The 24,133-nt window shown below is 39.7% G+C and overlaps 2 protein-coding genes and 1 non-coding gene across 3 annotated transcripts; 2 read left to right on the plus strand and 1 right to left on the minus strand.

Moving 5' to 3' along the window:
• Positions 1-17,067: 17,067 nt before the first annotated feature.
• Positions 17,068-17,671, minus strand: LOC133887927 (uncharacterized). The gene has a single exon (XM_062327946.1). It carries the CDS (start codon positions 17,456-17,458, stop codon positions 17,144-17,146), a length of 315 nt encoding a protein of 104 aa, XP_062183930.1. The 5' UTR covers positions 17,459-17,671; the 3' UTR covers positions 17,068-17,143.
• Positions 17,672-19,835: 2,164 nt separating this feature from the next.
• On the plus strand, positions 19,836-19,916 carry TRNAL-AAG (transfer RNA leucine (anticodon AAG)). The gene has a single exon. It is a non-coding gene; the product is annotated as a tRNA-Leu (tRNA).
• A 496-nt stretch (positions 19,917-20,412) lies between these two features.
• Positions 20,413-22,559, plus strand: LOC133889252 (small ribosomal subunit protein eS27-like). The gene is made up of 4 exons (XM_062329747.1): positions 20,413-20,573; positions 20,692-20,793; positions 21,518-21,546; positions 22,212-22,559. Exons 1-4 carry the CDS (start codon positions 20,571-20,573, stop codon positions 22,336-22,338), a joined length of 261 nt encoding a protein of 86 aa, XP_062185731.1. The 5' UTR covers positions 20,413-20,570; the 3' UTR covers positions 22,339-22,559.
• The last annotated feature ends 1,574 nt before the right edge of the window (positions 22,560-24,133 follow it).

The raw sequence follows: 24,133 nt of genomic DNA on the forward strand, positions 1-24,133 counted from the left end.
TGTGCATAAGACATGTCTATTGATCCATCAATCTTTAGTTTAATAACTAAAGTGGTGAATGTGAGATTAACGAAAAAACAATATCTTTGTGACAATAAAAATCGAGATCCATTTCTTTTAATTCTCATTCTAACATTTCATTCTTGTTAATTCAGTGCCATATTTTATAATTCCTTTTTTTATCTTATTAGTCAGCATGTCTAAATGATTTCATTTGTTGCTCTTGTGTCGCTGGATGATGCTTTGAGGAAGCTCCATGGTTCATTAGTCGACGTTGTAGCATTAGTTGCCCATGTCGGCCCTCTAGACTATGACACCTTTTACCCTAAAGGGATTAGGAAGATGACATTGAAAGACAATCGGTATATTTATTAACTTTGAATCTTGCACATTTTATCTGGTTGCTATATAAAGATACTTATCTCTTTTTTTAGTCAGATTGTCTTCATGTGTGTCTTCATCAGCTCAGATGATGAAGATCGCAACCTAATCATAGCATCTGATATTCACAACTACTTTCTCCTAGCCACCAAAGTTATTGTCGATCAGGTAGCGCGTAAGCATAAGTTGAAGGCCCTTTATTTACAGGTGTCGCTGACACCAGATCATAGCCAAAATTTTCCAAGTTGTCTGATCAAGTCTAATAACACCACCATTGCTTTCATGAGATCTGAGCTATACCTATTGCTATTATCCCTCGAAGGTACTCAGATTATTATGTTAGCTATAATATATCATATTTTTTTATTCTATGTGTTATATGAGTCTCATTAAACAATCTAGCTAACACCGTTTTTAGACATTAGGTACGGCATACGGGAGGACCATGTGGCACATGACTGCCTCAAATTTGCTATCACCTATCGAACTCGTGAGATTAAAAAGTTGGAGGTCCAAGAACAAGCAATGTTGACTAACCATCACTATCCCGACAATGAAATAGAAGTCCTCTGACCTGCTGGAAACTAGCTAGATTAGTTCCTGCATTGTCCATGAATAAATTAGAAGATTTATTTCTTAAACATACTTTGTACCGTTATCGTTGATTGCACTGATGTTTAATTTTGGAAAAAAAATTATGGACATTTGGTACTTATATCTTTACAAAGGATGTGTGATTTTGTAGCTTGAATAAATAAAGGATTGCACATTCAGATGATCATAAGTTTGGAAGCAGAACAAGACATGGAATCAAAAGAACTGTACTAAATTTTTCTATTTTGTTCATTAGTTGTTTATCATATACAAATCACTCAACACCCCCTGATCATTCCTACGTCCACACTGTTTACTGTACATAAACCTCTCAACACCTTTTTTTTTTTGCAATATACTGATTAGTTTAATGCCCATGCATGGTAGAGATGGAAGAAGTGAGAAAGAACAAGAACTAGATGTGCCCTCACTGCATCGAGGAGAAGGGTATCAATAACTTCTGGATATGCAGCAGATGAGAGTGTCTCTAATCTTGCTCTCTTTGGTTCTACCGAATGGGATTGTAATATATGATGGTAATTCTGGTTCTGTGTCTTGTCCAGTATACGTGATACATGTTGTTCTTGCTAATTGTAATTTCTATCTATATATGTGCCTCTCTTTCTCACTTTATTCAGTATTACAACATCAAGAGGGCAAGGATATGAGTCAGTTGCTCACCTTCTCATGGATAGGCAAAAGTGCCAAGCATTCTAACAACAACGACTAGCTGAACTTTCACATGCTCACTTCTTCAGCGATTTCGGTGATGATGGTCGAGAATGTAGCGAGAGACCCGTTTGTTTAGTGGTAATTTAGATGACAATTATCTTAGGAGAAATGTGAAGCTTTTGTGCTAAAAAATGTGAAACAAGGAACATTGTGTATCTGATTTTTCAGAGATATGACAGTCACAATGATCATCTTGATGATAGCTTGTCAATTCACTATCATCGCATTTTGTCTGTGTTCCGGATCAGAATGTAAACTAAAACAAAATGTGGTCTATCATGACTCAATAAAAATTGTCATTTTACTGTGTCTAAGGTAGAATCAGCTGTCTATATCAATGGCAAGGTAGCGACACCAACCAATAGGGTTAATTAGAATTTAGATTCATGCATTATAAATATCAAGGTTTTGAAATATGCCATTACAAATGCGGTATTTGGAAACATGCCATTATAAATTTGTTGAAATTTGGTCCATACAATTACAAATCTTCTAAAAATTGGATCCATGCCATTACAAATCTCCTAAAATTTGAATTCATGCTATTACAAATCTCTGGAAATTGGATCCATGACGTTACGAGATGTGACTGATTTATAACGGTAATGGCGTGAATATAATTGCAAGAGATTTGTAATGGCATGTTTTCAAATACCGGATTTGTAATAGCATATTTCAAAACCACGATATTTATAATGGCATGAACCTAATTAACCCCAACCAATATGACTCCAGCTAGCATATCTTGTGCTAGAATATGTAAACCTATATATCTATTTTAATTTTTGCATTTTATTCCTTGAAACACACCAAATTTTGCAAGCAAAATTCATGCGGTGATCATATTAAGTTTCCCATGTTTCAAACTATGACTACCTTAGCATAAAATTATTTATGTAGGACTCACAGATTGAAATCTTAGTAAATCCCTATAAGCAAAATTATTGAATGGGGAAAGGGGAGATCTTCACGGCTTCTTTTACCTAAGTATGGTTGCTTTGAAGATCTCTCTTTATAATCAACCATGGTTTCGAACCATAAAAAACCTCTTCCTGATTCCATACAAAGTATCTGATAGAGGAAATCAGGAATACACATTTTGTTATTTAAGACTTGAAAGAAAAAGATCTGGTTCATCAGTTAATATATTTCAAGAAATAACAGGTTCCTGAAATTGTTCCTTCTTCCATTCTGCTCTACGTCAGGAACATCTGATTCACACACTATCACCCTCAAGGATGAAAGGTCATGCAAAGAAGCCTCGGATACAGTGGATAACACTTCCGTTTTTTTGCACAAAATTCATCATGGCAAATCTTGCCAGTGGAATATGCAAGGACATATATTTACCCAGCAACCTCAACATATTTTTTTATTACTTTCCTTACATTTTTTTTTGCCTGACCTCTTTCCTTGTAAATAAATCATCTAAACAAATCATTGAACAAAATATGATGGTAAAATCAAGGTGTGATTAACATATAGACACGCCAATATTCGCAAAGGATCATAATCTAACATTATCACATATCAAAATATTATTGCACTACATTACTGCCTTGTCACTTTCCTTCTGAATTAATTAAATAAGTCACTCAAAAAATATCCGGCATAACTCAGGACGCAGTTGACATATAGTATAGGTGAGCCAAATTACATTTCATTGATTAAATAAATATTTGTACGAAGTTTTTAATTTTTAGCACATCTTGTGGGCTGTTCATGCTAAATTATATGGAGTACTGGATAGAAGATATGCTATATGATAGTGTAACTAAGGTATTTCATGCATGATAACAAAATTGATTTGCATGTTTATTTATAATAAAATCTAAACATTATTTTTTTATTACTACTGTGCTGCATGATATGACCAATTTTAGAAAAAAAAATTAGCTATAATTTTGTTGGACTCAAAACTAAACACAAGGAAAGGATATCCAGATCCCGAATGTTACAATGAACAAAATGAAAGTTTAGTCAATGTTGTCATTTTAGAATGTCCTGTCAAGCGAGGCAAATGGTCAAATATATCAAATCAAACAAAAGACCAATCATCACTATTTGTTCTTTCCACTGCCATCATGCAAAGAAACAGAGATGATTTAGTAGGTGATTTATGCAAATATATCTTGTTTATTGAGCATGCCGAGACTCTGGAGTACGCTTCTCTTTTTCCATATAATATCTTCATTTTTGCATTCTTATATATTGTTATACTTAATATAAGATTTTTGTATTTATAGTAAAGAACGGATGCAAAGCTCTAAGACATACCCTATTAGTTTAAGCCTAAAAAATGACTCTAGGAAACACTGGATGTTCATAATGAAGGTGATATGTCTCAAAGGCAATCATAAAGATGATTATATTATATGTCTATGTTAATGTACTTTTGAATAATATGTTATTTCAAGAATGACTACCTTTTACATTGATTGACAAGTATGTGACTTGTTCATGAAACTCTTTGTTTATATCATGATGTTATTCTTAGTCGATCCTAGTCGCATATCATTATGATGATACATAAGACCAGCACATGTATTGATTGATGATCATATTTTATAGATCATAGGTATAGAGATATCAAGTTAATATTGTTGATATTTATGATGTGCCATCATTTGTTGGATAGATCTACCTTGAGATACTGCTGGGATTTACTTTATCTCAAATGGTGTACCTGTAGGATCCTTAGACCTGAGATCATCATTGATTCCTAGAATATGAAGTGATATACTTTGAGACTGTCAAACGCTATTCCGTAACCGGGTAGTCATAAAGATAGTTTTCGGGTTTGTCATGAAATATGTCGTAGGGTGTGAGCGATCAAGATGGAATTTGCCCCTCCTTGATAACAGGAGAGATATCTCTGAGGCCCTCGAGATAGTTGGAACGAGAAAGTGTATGACCATGCCAATATGATAAAGAGTTAGTCATGATGAATCCACTACTTTATCGAGTGAATTATCGAGCTATCACAAGGGTGGCATGTATCTTGCCTTAAGCTTGACTGGTATCATGAGGCAAAGGGGTCAGTGCATGTGTATATCAAGGTTCAACCGATATGATCTTTTGTGTATACTCGGAGGTCAACATGTCCTGCTAGGGACCGCTATTGATTTCAGTTTGAAAAGGGTTTCCGAGTCGTAGCCGTTTGTACATAAATCTAACGGGTCATACACTTAATGGGTTGGAACAAAGCATACGAATTGGATTCGTATATGGGTTTTGATTGGATTGTGATCTATGAGAAGTTAGAGTCCTAAATGGCTTCAAACGTGGGAACACATTGGCGAGCTCTATATAAGAAGAGGCGTGGTTACGGCATGCTAAGGTTGAGCTACTCCAAAACCCTAGTCACAGCCTTCTACACGATCTCCCAAAATCCTAGTCGCGCGTGCGGTGCTAGCACATCGGCGCTCAACGTTTCTGCCTAGTACGTGTGGATACCGTAGAGGCGCTGCTGCTATTACAACGCTAATCTTCTTGGTGAGTTGATCACGATGTGTTCGGTACTGGTCGCCGGTCATGACAAACTGGTCGACGTACCTGCTCATTTGATTGCGAAGCACAACGCGACCACTAGAATCTGGTCGAACAACATGACATGACCACTCAAAACTGATCGAGGACGCAACAAACCTGATCAAGAGCTGGTCGAAGAACTGGTCGAGGAGCACGACCACTTGCTTATAGTTGGTCGGGGAGAGTGACAACCTGCACGGGGCTGGTCGTGGATCTGATCGAGAAGCTGTTTGAGTAGTTTGACACGCACAATGTTGGATTGGTCTACTCTAACTCTTCCTCCGCTGCACTGCGCGTTGAGCGATAACAATCTATGATGTCCTATTATCATGGTTTCCTGGGTGAATACGGTAAAAAATTTGTTTTAGGCTAGCGTTGCCTGCCCGTTACCCAACAATGGTATCAGAGTCATCTTGCATAGTTTTTTATTTGGATCAGTTACATATATATGATATGTGGTAGTAATAGATTAGATCTATTATTTTAGTGATCAGTTCATGTGATGGATCGGTCACTGCACGATTTGGTGTAATTGGGATTGGATGAGGTGCGAGTCGATGAACCATACGACCAAAAAGATTAGCTCGATCTCCCACCTGGCTGCACGTGCGACTTGCTCCTACTGGCTGGAATCACTATTGGGGCTGCCAGTGCGCGTCGCTTAGTGATCGGGAGAACATCAGATTGAGGTTGTACGTGTTATTGTCGTTTCCTGAAAACCTCATGCGATGATCAATATGATTGATCCAATAAAAATTGAGGCATTATGAATGACTCGGAATCAGCTTGATATGATCAATCCGATGAGATTTTCATAGCAATGTCATAGATACGATCTATAAATTTCTGAGAGGTTTTCAGGGTGCTGCCATGAAACCCGTGGAGGCGGCTTCCACCTCAACCCCCTAGCCGCTAACCGGTTAGCAAGACCGTTGTGCTCTCCGAGCCTAGGGCTTTTAGGGATGACATGTTTTCATCATCCCGTTAGAATTTGATTCTGCGCTTTACTTGTTTTTACAGGGAATGATGTGAATAGTATAACCTTTATGAGTATATGTTGCATGCGTGTAAATTTTATGGCCTGCGTGTCATGGTTAATTGCAGCTAAAGGCTATCATGTTATTGTATAACGGCCTACGTGTCGACTTGTGATGCTTCTATTTTTCATGTAATTTATCTAGTGCTATTAGGTGTAATAGACTAATACATGATCATGGAGAGTTGAAGCATGATGGCCCAGAGGACAAGGACCATGACGATGGAGATCACCATGTGAAGGGTCCATACTATGTCACAATGAATATGATTGCCTGTGATGTTTATCTATGTTCCTGTCATGTTATTTTATTTATATTTTCTATGAGATGAATATGTTTACATGATAGAGTAGCTTCCCTCAGAAAAATTAAGAATAATTGATGCCCTTCCAATAGTTGCACCTACTTAGGTTTTGATCATTATTTGGTAGGTCTACCAAAGCATAGTGCCATCTTTTAACTTAACCAATTAGAGTGGATGTTGGATATCCACACGTATAGTATTAGTTTACTTAACAAAACTATCAAAACGGTTTTAGGTTGTGGGGCATAGTGTTGGGCGCCGGGACATTCGATGCCACCCAACAAACAAGAGTCACATATAGATATGATTAGCAAGATGTTGCTTACCTATGTCACCTAAGTTTCTAGTAGTGATGCTAAATCTGAATAGAACCTAGTTGAATATGGATCTTGTTCCACTATATGTCGTTAGAGGAAAACGGTTTCAAAACATATAGTGAGAGTATATTTTGTTAAATTGTTTAATGAAAGGTTTACATAAACATAGTGCTAAACTTTGTATATTTATTTTTGTTGTAGATTATGGCACCTACTGTTAATGTCAATTCCAGTTTTAATTTGCATTCGATTTTTGAAAAAGAAAAGATATCTGGAACAAACTTTATTGATTGGTATAGAAATTTGAGAATTGTTCTCAAATAAGAGAAAAATAAGTATGTTCTAGAGGTTCCCTATCCTGATGAACCAGTTGATAATGCATCTACCGCTGATTGGAGGGCTTATGAGAAGCATACCAATGATTCACTCGATGTTAGCAATCTCATGCTTGGCACAATATCCTCTGAGCTTCAGAAGCAATATGAGAACGTGGATGCTCAAGATATGATTGTGGGACTCCGAGGCATGTTTGAGAACCAAGCTAGTACCGAGAGGTTCAATACCTCCAAGTCCTTGTTTGCGTGCATGTTGATAGAAGACGGTCTAGTTAGTTCTTATGTGATCAAGATGATTTGTTACATTGAGAGCCTGGAAAAACTTGGTTTTCCCCTTAGTCCTAAGTTGGCTACGGATGTGATTCTCCAGTCGTTCCCTGTGAGCTTCGAAGCGTTCATTTTGAATTTTCATATGAATAGCATGGAGAAGGGTATGGCTGAATTGCATGAGATGTTTAAGACTGCTGAGGAAAGCATTTAAAAAAGCTCTAGTCATGTGATAACAGTTCAAAAGGATAGCAAGAAGAGAAAGCGCAAGGCTAAAGCTAAAGTGTGAGATGAGATATCGAGCTCAAAGTCTAAACCTGTTGGAAAGTCCAAGGCTGTCCCTGCTGCTTCTAATGCTTGCCACCACTGCCATAAGCTTGGCCATTGGTGGAGGAACTGCAAGCTATACTTGGAAGAACTCAAGAAGAAGAATGGAAGTAAGACTTCCACTTCGGGTATAAATGTTATTGAAATTAATCTTGCTACGCGCCCTAATGATTCATGGGTATTTGATACCGGATCAATGATTTATACTTACAAATCGTTGCAGGGACTGAAAAGTACTAGGAAGTATGCGAGAGGTGAGATGGATGCTCGTGTCGGCAATGGTGCAAAGTTGATGTGTTGGCCGTCGGTGTTTATTCCTTATCGCTATCTTCAGGATTAGTTTTGGAATTAAATAATTGTTATTACATTCCTGCCTTGGGCAAAAATATTATCTCTTCTTCATGTTTGGAAGAAGATGGATACATAATAAAGAACAAGTGTTGTTCGATTTATTTGAATTGTATGCTCTATGGTAATTATCCATTGGTGAATGGATTATATATTCTAGATCTTGAGGATGTCCCTGTCTATAACATTAATACAAAGAATCCTCGGCTTAATGATTTGAATCTCACTTTTATTTGCCATTGTCGCTTAGGTCATATAAATGAGAAACACATGCAGAAGTTCCATAAAGATGGTCTTCTTGATTCATTTGATTTTGAATCATTTGATACATGCAAATTTTATTTACTTATCAAAATGACTAAGGTGCCTTTCACCCGTCAAGGAGAGAGGTTGAGTGAGTTGTTGGCCCTTGTATATACTATGTATGTGGATCAATGAGCTCTATAGCTAGAGGTGGTTTCCAGTACTTCATTACTTTTATCGATGACTTTAGTAGATATGGTTACATCTACCTAATGAGGCACAAGTCTGAGTCCTTTGAAAAGTTCAAGGAGTTTCAGAATGAAGCACAAAATCAACTTGGCAAGACAATTAAATTTCTGTAATTTAATTGTAGAGGTGAATATTTGAGCCATGAGTTTAGTGATCATCTAAAGCAATGTGAAATTGTTCCACAATTGACTCAACGGGGACACTTCAATGGAATGGAGTGTCCGAACGGAGGAACTGAACTTTGTTGGACATGGTCCAGTCCATGATGAGCCAATTTGATCTTCCATTATCCTTCTGGGGATACGCTCTAGAAACTGCTGCGTTCACTTTAAATAGGGTTCCATCTAAAACTCTAGAGAAGACACCATATGAGATATGAACCGAGAAGTATCCCAAGTTGTCTTTCCTTAAGATCTGTGATTGTGAGGCCTATGTAAAACGTTTGATGTCAGATAAGCTTACTCCCAAATCAGATAAATGCTTCTTTGTGGGTATTCTAGGAAAACCAAAGGATATTACTTTTATAACCGGAAAGAAGGCAAAGTATTTGTTGCCTGAAATGATGCTTTTCTGGAGAAAGAGTTTCTCTCAAGGAACATCAGTGGGAGCACGATGCAACTCGAAGAGATTCGGGAACCATCAGAAAGTGTTTCAACTCCTATTGAACCACAATTGGATGTTGCAGAACATGCTGTGGAGACACCAGCCCCACGACGGTCAGAAAGGATCAGTCGCACACCTGAGAGGTTTATGTTCCTAATCACGGAGCATCGCGATATATTATTATTGGAAAACGATGAACCTAAGACCTACTCGGAAGCGGTGGTGGGACCGGACTCTGAGAGATGGCTTGGAGCCATGAGATCCGAGATAGAATCCATGCACAACAATTAAGTTTGGAACTTGGTTGATCCACCTGATAGTGTCAAAGCAGTTGAGTGCAAATGGGTTTTTAAGAAAAAGATAGATGTTGATGGAAATATTCACATCTATAAGACACGATGGGTGGCAAAAGGTTTCAGACAGATTCAAGGTGTTGATTATGATAAAATATTTTCGCCCGTTGCAATGCTAAAGTCTATCCGGATCATCCTAACAATTGTTGCATATTATGACTATGAGATATGACAGATGGATGTCAAAAAGGTTTTCTTTAATAGAAACCTAAGTGAGGATGTGTACATGACACAACCTGAAGGTTTTGTCGATCTGAAAAATGTTAGGAAGATATGCAAGCTGCAAAAGTCCATTTATGGGCTGAAGCAAGCTTCTCGGAGTTGGAATTTCGCTTTGATGAGGTGGTCAAAGGGTTTGATTTCATCAAGAATGAATAAGAGCCTTGTGTTTATAAAAAGGCTAGTGGGAGCGTACTTGTGTTTCTGGTCTTCTATGTAGATCATATATTATTGATCGGGAATGATATTAAGATGCTTGATGCTGTCAAATCTTTGTTGCAAAAGAGTTTTTCAATGAAAGATCTAGGAGAGACAACATACAAATTGAGTATAAAGATCTATAGAGATAGATCTAGAACGCTGATCGGATTAAGCCAGAGTACATACATCGATAAGGTATTCAAAATGTTCAATATGCAGGATTCAAAAAGGGTTTCTTACAATGTCATATGGTATCACTCTCAGCAAGAGTCAGTGTCCTTCGACCACTGATGAGCTTGAGAAAATGAGTCCGATCCCATATGCTTCTGCTATCGGATCCATCATGTATGACATGCTTTGTACACGTCCAGATATCTCCTATGCTCTAAGTGTTACAAGTAGATACCAATCAAACCCGGGTGAAGCTCACTGGGTAACAGCAAAGAATATCCTCAAGTACTTGAGAAGAACTATGGATATGTTCCTAGTCTATGGAGGTGAGGAGCTCGTTGTAAATGGTTACACCGATGCTAGCTTCCAAACCGATAAGGACGATTCGAGATCGCAATCTGGTTTTGTGTTTTGCCTCAATGGAGGAGCAATAAGTTAGAAGAGTTCCAAGCAAGAAACGGTGGTCGATTCCACAAGATAGTCCAAGTATATTACAACTTCTGAAGTTGCAAAGGAGGCTGTTTGGATCAAAAAGTTTGTTTCATGAAGCCATTGCTAGTCCAATAGATCAAAAAGTTAGGTGTGGTGCCTAGTGCTTCTAGCCCAATGGATTTCTATTGTCATAATAGTAGAGCCATTGCGAAAGCCAAAGAACCTAGGTCGCATCAGAAGTCCAAGCACATATTACAGCGCTATCACCTTATTCAAGAGATTTTAGATTGAGGTGACATGAAGATATGCAAGGTGCCCATGAATTTGAATATTTCTGATCCGTTGACAAAGCCATTCCCACGGTCAAAGCATGAGGCGCATATGAGAGCTATGGGTATTAGATATTTACATGATTGACTCTAGTGCAAGTGGGAGATTGAGGCTGATATGCCCCACAGGCAATCATAAAGATGATTATATCACACGTCTACGTTAATGTACTTTTGAATAATATGTTATTTCAAGAATGACTACCTTTTATATTGATTGAAAAGTATGTGACTTGTTCATGAAACTCTTTTTTTATATCATGATGTTATTCTTAGTCGATCTCTGATCGCATATCATTGTGATGATACATAAGATCAGCACATGTTTGATTAATGATCACGTTTCATGGATCATAGGTATAGAGATATCAAGTCAATAATGTGGACATTTATGTTAGAGAACATGATGTTGGATAGATCTACCTTGAGATACTGCTGTGATTGTTATTTATGATGTGCTATCAGTTGTTATCCCAAATGGTGTATTTGCAGGATCTTTAGACCTGAGATCGTCATTGATTCCCAGAATGTATAGTGGCATACTTTGAGTCTGTCAAACGTTATTTCGTAACTGGGTAGTTATAAAGGTATTTTTGAACTTGTCATGAAACATATCATGGAGTGTGAGCAATCAAGATAGAATTTGCCCCTCCTTATAACAGGAGAGATATCTTTGGGCCGCTCAAGGTAGTTGGATCGAAAAAGTGCATGGCCATGTCAATATGATTAAAGAGTTAGTCATGATGAATCTACTACTTGATCGAGTGAATGATCGAGCTATCACAAGGGTGACATGTATCTCGCCATGAGCTTGACTGGTATCATGAGGCGAAGAGGTTGGTGTATGTGTATATCAAAGTTCAGCCGATATGATCTTTTGTGTATACTATAGAGTCAATATGTCCTACTAGGGACTGCTAATGATTTCGGTTTGAAAAGGGTTTTCGAGTCGTAGCCATTTGTATATGAATCTAACCGGTCACACACTTAATGGGTTGGAACAAAAATGCGAATTGGATTCGTATATGGGTTTTGATTAGATTTGGCATTAGGCATTAGATGTTTCGTAAGATAAATTAATTGTGATATTATATTTGCATGTGACTCTATTTAACTATATATACTTGCTCCATCGTTCATTTTTATTTTTGATGCTCTAGAACCGTATCAGAAACCATAGGTATAAAAAAATACATGTGCATGTCAGCATGTGCATGGTTACTTAGTTTATTCATAGAGCTGAAGAATACTGTTTGAATCGACCTAGTTCTTTCTTACTATCTGAATTAACTGATGGGACATCTTTTTTTTTTTTTATCAATGTGAGTCGTAGTAAATCTTTAAAAAGGTCCTGCCCAAATTTGTCATTCAAAAAAAAACCTGTGCTCATAAATAGTTATGTAAACCCACATACATAATAGTAAATGGATAAAAAAGATAAAAAGTATTGCACGTAGGTGCTGCTCTATTGCCAAGGGTAAAGAGAGCTCAGAACTATACAAACTGTGACACTGATAGCCTGCTAGAGATCGTGTGTTACCGTACTATACCCAGTGGAGTAGTCCATGGAGGTACCAGATGGGTAACGAAAGAGCACAAAAAGAACAAATATGTGCTTGCAATGCCAGAGTTAGTGTATCCCCTTAAAGTGGCTTTAGACGTTTTAAGGGCACATCGAAGACTGTATATCCTAAACAATTTGTATTTCTGATCGGATGGAGCAGAAGAAAGATTTTGCGGGCTATGGACGATCGTTCTAGCAAATCATAGGTACTCCCTCCTATGAGAATATAAGACGTGTTTTACTATGATCTGATTTTTAAAATTAAATTTTGATCGTGTTTCTAATAAAATATATGATTTACAGTCACTAAACTAATATAGTGTGAAAATATTTTAAAATATAAATCTAGTTATATAATATTTAGACTCTGATTATACTTATAATTTAACTAATTGTTAATTAAAGTATACAAAATTTCATTTTTAAAAAATAAAACACATCTTGTATTCTTGGAGGGGCAGTAGCTCATGCAATGCTTCTCCTCTTTAAAACCGTCACGGAGAAAGGAAAAGAAAGTAAAGAAAAGTTTTGGCAACAAGACCATCCACGTATGGCAGTGTCCATCATGCTGGCGACGAGGATGCGGTGCTCTCTGCCGGTGGAAAACTCTCGATTTGTCGGCATTGTCCCCTGCAGTCAGCTTTGTTGATGGTAACACAACACGGTTTCGACACCCAACGATAATTTCCTCAAAGCATAATCAGAGAAGCCAAGACGCTACTCAAAAGATCGAAAGGTATAAGAGGAGGGTGAATTAAACTATTAAATAAAAACACTTCTATCAATTTTTAAAATAAATAGTAATATTAGCTTAAATAAATTGAAATACGACTATATGATTAAATTAGATAGAAGCAACAAAATAATCAAGTTAGAATGCTAATTAAATGCTCAAATATAAATACGAGAAAGTAAGGAGATGGATAAGAGAACACCGATTTTTTTTGAAGTATTGAGAAATTGACACTCTACCCTAATCCTCGTTGGAGCATCCATAAGGATATCGCTCCTCTTCGAGTCACGAAATCTCAAATACTCACTCATAATTATCACTTCTCTATCTTCGAATTGGCAGGTATCGAAACAAGTATATAGCTCTTTTCGAGGATCCCAAAACAACTCTAAGAGCTCACCGTGACACCTCTAATCATCAAAGACCGGCTAGATATTGACAACCATCAAGAGTAACAAGCCAAGCACTAAATATATCATTAACCTTCAATTAAGAACTTTTTAATTCACTCAAGTGCACTCTCTTGTTTTCTGATGACACACACAGTGTATAAACTCTTCTGGGGTCGCAAGAGATTCATATAAGACCAAGTGAGAGGGTATATATAGGCTAAAGACCCAAATCTCGTCGTTAACCAACCACCCAAACTTTCTGTTAGTCCCGAATAATCCGGTGAACATCTCCTCGCACTCACCGAACAATTCGATGAGTGCAATCTTTAGAGCCCACTATGCCAGCTGTCATTAGCCGTTACTGCTAATAAATGATTCGGTAGATTCATTCGGTGTGCCTTAGTTCATCACCGGACTATCCAATTAGTAGAACCAAACCAAATTACCCGTTGCAACCCTCTCTGCAAAAATTAGTCCGGTGATTTCTCTTTTCTTTCACCAGACCATCCGGTGAGTGTAGCTTCTTCTGTAACCAAAATTTCTTCTCTACGAGAAATGCTCCGGTGCTCCCATCTCTCCATCACCGAATAAACCGATCAGGTCAACTTTAATTCTTCTGAAAAAATTCACTTCTGTTGAAGATGCTATGGTGCTCTAATCTTTCCATCACCGAATAATCTGGTGAGCTTAACTTCAATCCTTCTGAAAACTTCACTTTTGTTGAAGATGCTCCGGTACTCTAGTCCAGTGTATCACTAGACCATCCGGTGCAATACTTCTAAAATTTAAGGACACGTGTCGCCAAGAAAATATTCCGGTGAGAAGACCATCTTTGCCACCGGACCATTAGGTGTACTTAATACCTTCCTGAGTTGAGAAGCTAAATTGATTCGGTGAGTTCACCTTTCAAATGACTGAACTATCTGATGAGGTAAACATCTCTGAGCTTATCCAATTTAAATTTCTTTGAGCTCTAACTTCTCGACATCTCTACCATGGGTTTCTATGAGGTACCTAATGTTAGAATTTCATAAGTGTGCATAAAACTAAATTTAGATTCAACTAGATCAAGCTACTACTTTAGCTCCTCTTTACAGTACAGTTAAAAGACTAAAAAAGAAGACATATAGTACTCTAAGTGTCATTCCTCTACTTGTGACATTTAGAACTAAAAAATCCTTAATCTTGATGCACATCTTCTTTGATCGTCCATGTAAACAACTTATAGACCATGAATACCCAATTATCATTGTGAACTAATTTTTTTTAATATTATTTAAAAATAAATTTGTTAGTTATAATAATACAGTTATTATTAATCATCGAAATACTTACCACTTACCTAAGAGTCTAAATACTACGGTTACTCTAATACACAATATCATATTATTATACTCAAGGCCATCGCATCATATAGAGCTCATTGCCATATGAGTAAAAATCCTACGTGGCACATAAACTAATATGCACGATACAACCTATTGGAAGCAAGGTTCACAAAATTGTTTGGATTTCAAAAACCGCTCTCTAGTGGTTATCAAATCGCGGTTACATGATAAACCAAGTAAAATTTGACAATAATTTGCTTAAAATTTACTCGGTTAAATTTAAAATTCAGAGAGAATTCGGACAGAATCAACCGAACGGTAACTGGTCGGTTTGCTACGGTTACCGACCGCATTTAGCGATTTATCAAGTGGTTTTCCATATTTTTTGAATTTTTTGTAACCGTTCAAATTCGTCAGTAACCGTTCAGTTTTAGCAATTTGTCGAGTGTTTTTTTCGAATTGTAGTGAAGTAAAAAAAAAAACAAAATATGGCTCAACCTTGTAAAATCAATAACTAATTCATATGTGCTTCAAATCAAGTGAAACAAAATTTGTTGTTTTTCTTGTAATATGATCTACATGATAAAAATATTTATACTCATAAAAAAGTTGAATATTTTCTATTAGAATATGTATTTGCTAAACCTAGTTAAATGCATAGTTTACTCTTTGCTAATCCAAAAATTATGAAACCAATTTTTTTTAGTCCTCTTACATGATCCTATGCTTTTTTAAAAAAATATATGAACTCATTAAATAGTTATTGTTACATGCAAGATTGTGTAAATGTGTTGCAACTAGATTAATTCATAACTAACCCATCACACCTCCAAAATTAATGAAACTGCTTTTATTAGTTTACTTATACCATGCTTTATGTAGAAAAAATAATGGTAAACATGAAAAAGTTAATTACAGTACAATTTCTTAACATATTCACTTTATGCTTTTGAACTTTGTAAAAATTATGGAGAAATTAATAAAACTCTAATTAAGTGAAACCAATTTTAAAGATCCTCTTAATGTACCCCTACACAAAAAATATGTGTTTATATATTAAGCTTTTCCTTAACATTAATAAATGAGCTGCACGTTTCAACTTTTTTTCTTATTTTTTTCAAACTTCCTCCTCATACAATATGAGCCAAACGACATTATTTTTGAAATTGTTTTTCACACAAGATATTAGAATTGTCTTTAGTTGTTTTTAGGATTTTTTGATTTTTTAATTCAAATTTGAAAACTGATCGATATCTATTACCGATACGGAATGATAAGCTCGACTACCGTAGTATTCGAACGATAGCTGTTGATAAGTTGAACCCTGATTGGAAGTAGCCTACACAAGCAAGATGTACTAACTTAAGCGAAAATGCTAAGCATATGACCACGACGTGAGACTGACCCTTCCGACCAAATATTGCTACAATATTCTATAGTAACTATGCTACAGTACATGAGTAGGAAAGGAGTAAGACGTTCCAGTCGGGCGTATAGCAGTTCTCTAACTTAAGAGTCACCAAGGTGTTGGACATTTAACCTGGGCGTTTTTTGGCTACCATTTGGACTTAGACTGTGGTGCGGTTAACTAGGAAACAACGGCCTTTGATTCGCTACTCGATCCGTTTATGAGCAAGAAGCAACCACTCTATAGTGTTATCTATTACTCCCTCCGTATATCACGTATTAGAATTAAAAAAGTCAAACTTTTAGATTTTATCAATAATTAATTAAATTATATGTATATTTAGTGTACGAAAGATGTAACAATAGATTTGTATTCCTTGTATCTTTTAATAAGATATTGGTTTTATAACTATTGATAATATATTGTAAGAAAAATTAATGATTAAAATATATTTAAAAAACTTTCTTAAATCTTAATACACCTGGAAAATCCTAATACGCCCTGTAAAAAAGAAATGGAGGGACTATCTAATGAATAGCACACTTCACTTATGGCAGAAAAGAAAATAATTTATAGTTCATGCGCCGGTCGCTGGATCCATCAAGACATCAAGTACAAGTTATAGCTAGGTGCGTATAATCATGCCTGCAAAGCATGTGTGACCTTCGTCGATCGAGACCGATGCACGTATGCCTGCAAAGCATGTGTGACCTTCGTCAAAATAAGAGCGAAAGGAGCGGCTCGGTCACGCGGCCGGCGGCGCGGGCGCGGGCTGCAGGCCGCAGCCGGCGAGGCAGCCGACGTGGCCCTGGACGCAGGCCGTGGCGCAGAGAGGCGCCTCGCTGCCGCCGCGCCTGTCCGCGCACCTCATGGCGCAGCCTACCGCCTCCGTGACGCACCCCGTCACGCAGTCCACGATGCTCCGGGTGCGCGCGGCGTCCGGGTCGGGCTCGCCTGCGGCGGCGGCAACGGTGGCGACGAAGACCGCTGCGACGAGGAGGAGGAGGACGGAGGCGAGCGTGGCGGGCGCACACAGCCTGATGACACGGGCATCGGCCATGGCTGCCGGTTCTTGCCGCTGTTTTTGTTTGTGTTATCGAACCTGCGATGGGAGCAGTGTGCAGGAGCGAGGGAGAGAATGGGAAGGGTTTGTACAGGGTCGCTTGCTCTTGGAAGCGCGCTCATACGAAACGGATGCAGCTTGGAGCAGGTCGGCACGAGGGACGTGTGAAGAGAAGCTAGGCGTGGCAACCGCGCTGGTGTCATCGGAGACGAAACCTGCAAGGCTGCAATGCGTAGAGAAGACGTGGCAACCGCGCTGGTTTTATAGCGTTTTCGATTGGTACCCACACCTGCAATGTATAGATCGAGCGGATCTAAAGAAATTGCAGCTCAACCTTGAAGACCCAATTCCATTCAGCATGCATCGTGGATGCATAGCTCTTTTTAAGGTTCACACTCCTCTTTAAAAGCTACACGATATTTCCACCCAACTATAGCTTACGCGCTGGATACATCAAGTTCCACTTGAAAGCTAGATGCATCATGTTGCAAATGCATATGCGCTGTGACTGGTGCATCATGTTGACGGACTAGTATTTTAATAATGAGTGTATATAGCTAAAAAAATTGATCGATGATCAAGGAACATTGCATATTTGGGCCATCCTAAGCTAGGAGTGAAAGCGAAACAAATAGTTTTTAATCTGATCCGTGCGAATACAAATACGTGTATGGTAAGTTTTTTTAAAAAAAAATCTATATAAATACGAGCGTGGATATGGATAATTTTATACATATATGGTATTGCAAAAATCCGATGAATATAGATTATCCGATTTTTAGCTCGAATTATCTATATTTTACTGGGTTCATTGCCTCTAACCCAACCTAATAATATGGAATAGAGTATGAGTTATATCTATCTATGCAATGCAATATTTTGAATTATACTACTAACTATTGTCTACTATATTATGCTTATTTGATGAATTTTGTACTATTTTCATGTGCTAGTGTGCACACCTCTTGCGTGAGTAAAAAAAATAGAAATAGCTCTCTGTTTCTTTTTCTTTCTTGTAATTGAACCATGTGATATGCATATATTATTTTATATCTAATTGTTTAGAAGCTAAATTTGCTTAGACTCCTTTAGGCTTTCATCGCTTCCAAAAAAAACGATGATGATCGGTGACAATACTCTATGTGAGATTTTGGCTATGCATATGAATCCGCATACTCATAAAAATTTGTCTCAGGGAAGATGATGGATGACTTCAAAATAAAGATGCTAAATTTGCTTGGATTTCTTTAGGTTTTCATCGCTTCCAAAAAAAACGATAATGACCGGTGACAATACTCTAAGTGAGATTTTGGCTATGCATATGAATCCGCATACTCATAAAAATTTGTCTCAGGAAAGATGATGGATGACTTCAAAATAAAGATGAAATCAACACAATCATATTGCTAATAAGCATGATTACTATCACGCTACCTGTTGGTTGTATGGCTGTGTGCGCGAGCGAGTAATATCTGATTATTTTAGTATGTTTCTGGTCCGACTTCAACTCCGAAACAATTCGTATTTGTATCTGTATCTGCAATATCTGCTTCTAGCTCTAAATCCGGCAAAAAAGATGCAAATATGGTAAAAACATTATCCGTTCAAATCTGATCTATTTTTATCTTACTAGAGGCTAATTAAACTTTGAGATGATAAACTGCGATAATGAAAAAATGCCTAAGAAAATACGAGTAATTTGTTGAGTCAGAATACAACACATAATTATTAAACTTTAACCACCCTGATATCACCAACATATATAGTCAACTTTTTTTAAAAAAAGAATTAGGTGTGTATACCTATATCCTAAGGTGTGCCCGCCCATGGCACGGGCCCAGGCCCAGCCATCCCTTGTCTCCGCTCTGGCCATCGCATGCCAGAGTCGCCGCACGAGCGGTTCGGGCACACTGCTGGCGGCCGGACGGCGATCGAGGCAGCCAACGTCGCGCTTGACGCAGTTCCCAGCGCAGACAGGCGCCTGTCGGCATTGGACACCCCTGCCCGCACACCCCATGGTGCAGCCCATCACCTTCATAGCGTAGTCCATCGTCTCCTTGGCGCACTCCACCATGCACCCCGATGGATTGCTCTCTGCCTCGGCGGTGCCGGTGAGGAGGAGGGAGGCGAATAGCGCGGTGGCCTTCGAGCACCGCATGGCACGGGCAGCGGGCATGGCTGTTATATAAGCTGTTTTACGTGGATCTGTCCACGGGATGAATGCAAGGCGAGCGAGAGGGCGGAGGTTTGTTGGACTTGCCCTCGGAATCGTGCGCAGACGAGATGGATGATTGGCGTGAAGACTCCTCGCAAGCATGAAGACTAAAGACGAGAAAAAGGAATTACTGAAAAATGAAGGAACTGACCAACAACAGTTGAGATGGCCGAGTTGGTCTAAGGCGCCAGATTAAGGTTCTGGTCCGAAAGGGCGTGGGTTCAAATCCCACTCTCAACATTTCCTGTTCCTTTTTCCCCTTTTTATGTTTTCCTGCTTTTTTTTTTTGACATTTACATCCAGGCAGTAGTAGCTTTGTTACAACTCCTCCTTGTCTTTCCTTCTGATTTTTCTGAATAGATTTTAAGGTGAACGGAAAAAAACCATGCTTTTCCTAAAATCTCCGAGATCAAGATTTATAGATTGGCATAGCAATGCTACGAGGAGGTGGAACAGCCTACAATTGTCAACCTTTCCCCAACAAGAAACAGGGGCAGTATTCACTGACTAAGCTTATGTCGACCATGTGTTGTGATGATCCAACCATTATTTGGGATAATATGACTGAATAAGAAAACGAATGGACTTCATAGTTCATAACTCTGTAGCTGGGCCGCCCGGTGAAACACCACCCAGTCTCTATAGGCCCATGGACCTCCAGCCCGTGACATGCGGGCCCAACATTTGAAGGCCCACCCATCCGCACGCGAGCAGATCTCCACGTACTTGATCCGACGGCGGATACCACGCCACCACCCAGCTATAACCTCCACCGCAACCCTAAACCTCCTTCACTCTCCGCCTCCCGCCGCCGCCGCCGCTTCCTTCTCCGGAGAGACCCCTCCCTCCAGAGACCAGCGAGCGCGGAGCCGGAGCGAACCCTACTCTCCCACCATGGTACGGACGTCGATCCGATCCGATGGAGCACGCCCGGTTCCGCGCGTTTCTCCGTTCGAATTTGCTGTTGGATTTTAGGGTTCTGATCGGTTTGGTCTTGGCTGTGGCGGCGGTGCAGGTGCTGCAGAATGACATCGACCTGCTGAACCCGCCGGCGGATCTGGAGAAGCTCAAGCACAAGAAGAAGCGCCTCGTCCAGTCCCCCAACTCCTTCTTCATGGTACCCTTGCATCCCCTTGAGAAACCTTTTCCCCTCGTGTATGACCTTTCTCTTCGCTGGAATGATGCGCGTGCGCATCTGCGGCGCGTATGTCCACGTGTGGCTTTCGTACTGCAGTGCGTGTCTCCTTCTAAGAACACCGCTATAGTGTTGTGCGTTGTGGCGTACGTAGGTGCCGAGCCATACGATTGGAGAACATGTTACCTGTGGTTGCTTAGAGGTGCTGCATAATTCTGGTTGTGGTACTTGCTGCGTAGTATTGGAAACTAGAGCTGATTGTGGCTGCTGAGGATTACCAATTACTGGATTATGTGATGTTGGCAGCTCTGCCGCTGCTTTGGGGTCGTTTGGATTTGTATGTAGCGCTGCTGTGTCTTGCCATATTGTTGGGCAAGTTATGATAGAACTAACCTGAAACATATCTATGAATCTGTTCTAAAAGGTGGCTGCCCCGCATAGCGCCTAGTGCTTTTTAAAAACACTGGCATTGGTTGTACTCAGTGAATTGTTTTGACCCAAGAACATTCTCCAAGAATTTAAATTCGTTTGCATTTTTAGGGAAGTTGCTGGGCTTTCCAGCTATTGTATACAATTCTCATTTAGTGCCTCACTTTTGGACTGCATTAATTTCACCTATGCACCTGTGGTTCTAGCATCAGCGATGGGCTTCTGTGTGATCGTCCATGTTCTGTGGGCTCTAATGATGATGCATTGTTTCATGCAGGATGTCAAGTGCCAGGGCTGCTTCAACATGTAAGATCTCTTGATCTTTTGTGGTTTCATATAGCACTCCTTTCCTTCTAAATTAGGTGTCTGGTTGTAGGAAATTTCTGGTACCTATCCTTACCCTTATTCCATTGTGTCGTCTTACTGATGTGCTGCTTTTGAGGTGGTTGTTAATGTATATGGGCAGTTTTTCTACTGCTATATTTAGAAATTAGAACTGGGTTATGCTTTTTTCTTATGTTATGTTTTTAATACCAAAGAAATTTGCTTATGCAAACATGTAGTTTAGCAGGGATAAATGATCTCCATTTCTGTGTAATATTAGTTGTGCACATGTTATCCTTTCACTGGCTACTGCCCCTGTGCTATGGGTGGTCGCTCACCTGTGTAAACCACTCCTGTCGTTTCAACCTTAAGATTTGTTTCAATAATTCTTCCTCAACAAATTCAGTCCGTGCCATCCCTTTACAAAAGCTTAACAACCTCTATTTTAGACATTTTTTTCTCTTTTCAACAATGTGTTGTCTCCAATTTTCATGTTAATGACTATATTGGCTCTACTGATTACTACAATCTATGTACCTTGCTATCAAATCTTTTTGCCTGATGTTTGTGCCTCCTATATTAATGAGTAATGACCAATGAATTTGTGGTGGACGCACTGAACTGAACACCTTTTCTGGTGATTGCAGCACTACTGTTTTCAGCCACTCCCAGACGGTTGTGGTCTGCCCGGGCTGCCAGACGGTCCTCTGCCAGCCTACAGGTGGGAAGGCCAGGCTTACCGAGGGGTGTTCCTTCCGCCGCAAGGGCGATTGAGAAGATCATCACTTGAAAGCAAGCTCTATTGATCAAACTCTTAGTTTCCCGGATGTAGTCTGAGAATTTTGCAATGCCTGCTAAGTGAACCCATGTTAATTTAATCTTCCGCTAGAGTCATGTCGTAACACTGGTACTTTACATCAACGGTGGGAGCATGGTCAGACCAGCCGTGTGTATCCTGGTGACTCTTGGCGTCAATCAATCGTTATTGCAGGTGATTCTGGTTGCCATCATTTTCTGTTGTGATTGTTGCTTCGTAAAATGGCCGGCCGGTGGGCTGGTGCTAGCTGCCGTTGCTTGAGCCGATCCTGGCCACCGTTAGTTACTGTGTGATGCCTTCTTGCTACGGTGGATTTTACGGAACCACCATCGGTCTTGAAAACTGGGCTAGTGTTTGTCGGGGGCGGCATGGAAGATGGATTATGGGTTCTGTATGAAATGCAGTGATCGCACATTGGCTAGGCCTCCAGCGGGGCTGGAGCTTCATCTTTGCCTGCCTCTCCCTTGTGACCCCTCTGGTAATTTGGAGGTGGCGCTTGCACCTTGCGGTGGCAGGTCGGAGGCTTGACAGCCAATGGTGGTGTAGGCGAGGAAGAAGAACCCACGGTTTGATCGATAGCTTCCATTTGCAGAGAGGAAGGAGAATCTGGTCTTTGAATTGTTAAAAGTCTAGCTTTCATTTGTGCGAAAGGAGGAGCACCAAGGCTTTGATCTATGAGCCCCCTCTCTCGAACTGGAAGGGGCATCAGCCATCAGGGCTTTGATCTGTGAGCACCCTCTCTGCTTTGTTGTTAGCTGCTCGCGCGAAATTTGGTGCCCATTTCGTCGAATAGTAATGACCCTGGCCCTGGGAACGTGAATGCACTCCTAGATGACATGTCTGAACTCGGCGGTTCTGTGGCGTATGTGGACAAGCCGAGATTTTGCACAAACAACCCGGCTGCTGAGGTAATCGATGGAATAATTTTACTATACATTATAGACAGTGTGCAGAAAGCTCACATCTTCACTACACATTATAGATACACGTAGGGTCTGTTGGATTTAGTCCTAGTTGTAGAGTCTCGGGGACTTGTTTTACGACAGTGTGGAAGCAAGGAGTTCGTATATGGTTTCTCGTATATGGTTATAGTATTGTTCGTATGAGTGCAGAGTTCAAGTTGGAGTCGGATCGTGGGATGGTACGATTCGTGTTAGGATTCGGAGTTAGCAGGTCACTATAAATACGAGTTGTAATCTCTAATTTGTAAGCAAGACACAGAGTCGTGCAAGTCACGAGTTGAATATAGTCTAAAATTTCCTCCAAAGAGTTTTTGCCTTGTCTTATTATTCTCGTCGAGATACGTGGCTTCGTTCTCACCGAATAGTACGCGACTCAGGAGTAGCTGGACATTGCTGGTCGATCGGTGTGATCGAGAGCAACACGTACACGGTGGATAGCCAGACTAGACGTGGTCAAACACGTACGACTGATCGCTCAAGCTGGTCATAAGTTGGCATGCTCCATACTTTGGTCACTCTGGTGGTCGAGAAGCCTGGTCGCTTGTGTTGTCGCGAATCCGGAGTGGTCGCGCACGTGATCCAGTGGTTGGACCCAACATCTGGTATCAGAGTAGTGAGTACGTAGTACTAACTCGTGAAAATGTCGATCGTACCTCAGGGCGAGGTGGTGCGGGAGAGCGGCGGTGGGCTGTTCCTGTACCCACAATTGATGGCGACAAACTACAGAGCTGGGTGATTCGCATGCAGGCGATGATGGAAGATCAAGGCGTCTGGGAGGCAGTCGAGCCAG

Source organism: Phragmites australis, chromosome 13, assembly GCF_958298935.1.
Source record: "Phragmites australis chromosome 13, lpPhrAust1.1, whole genome shotgun sequence".
NCBI lineage: Eukaryota > Viridiplantae > Streptophyta > Magnoliopsida > Poales > Poaceae > Phragmites > Phragmites australis.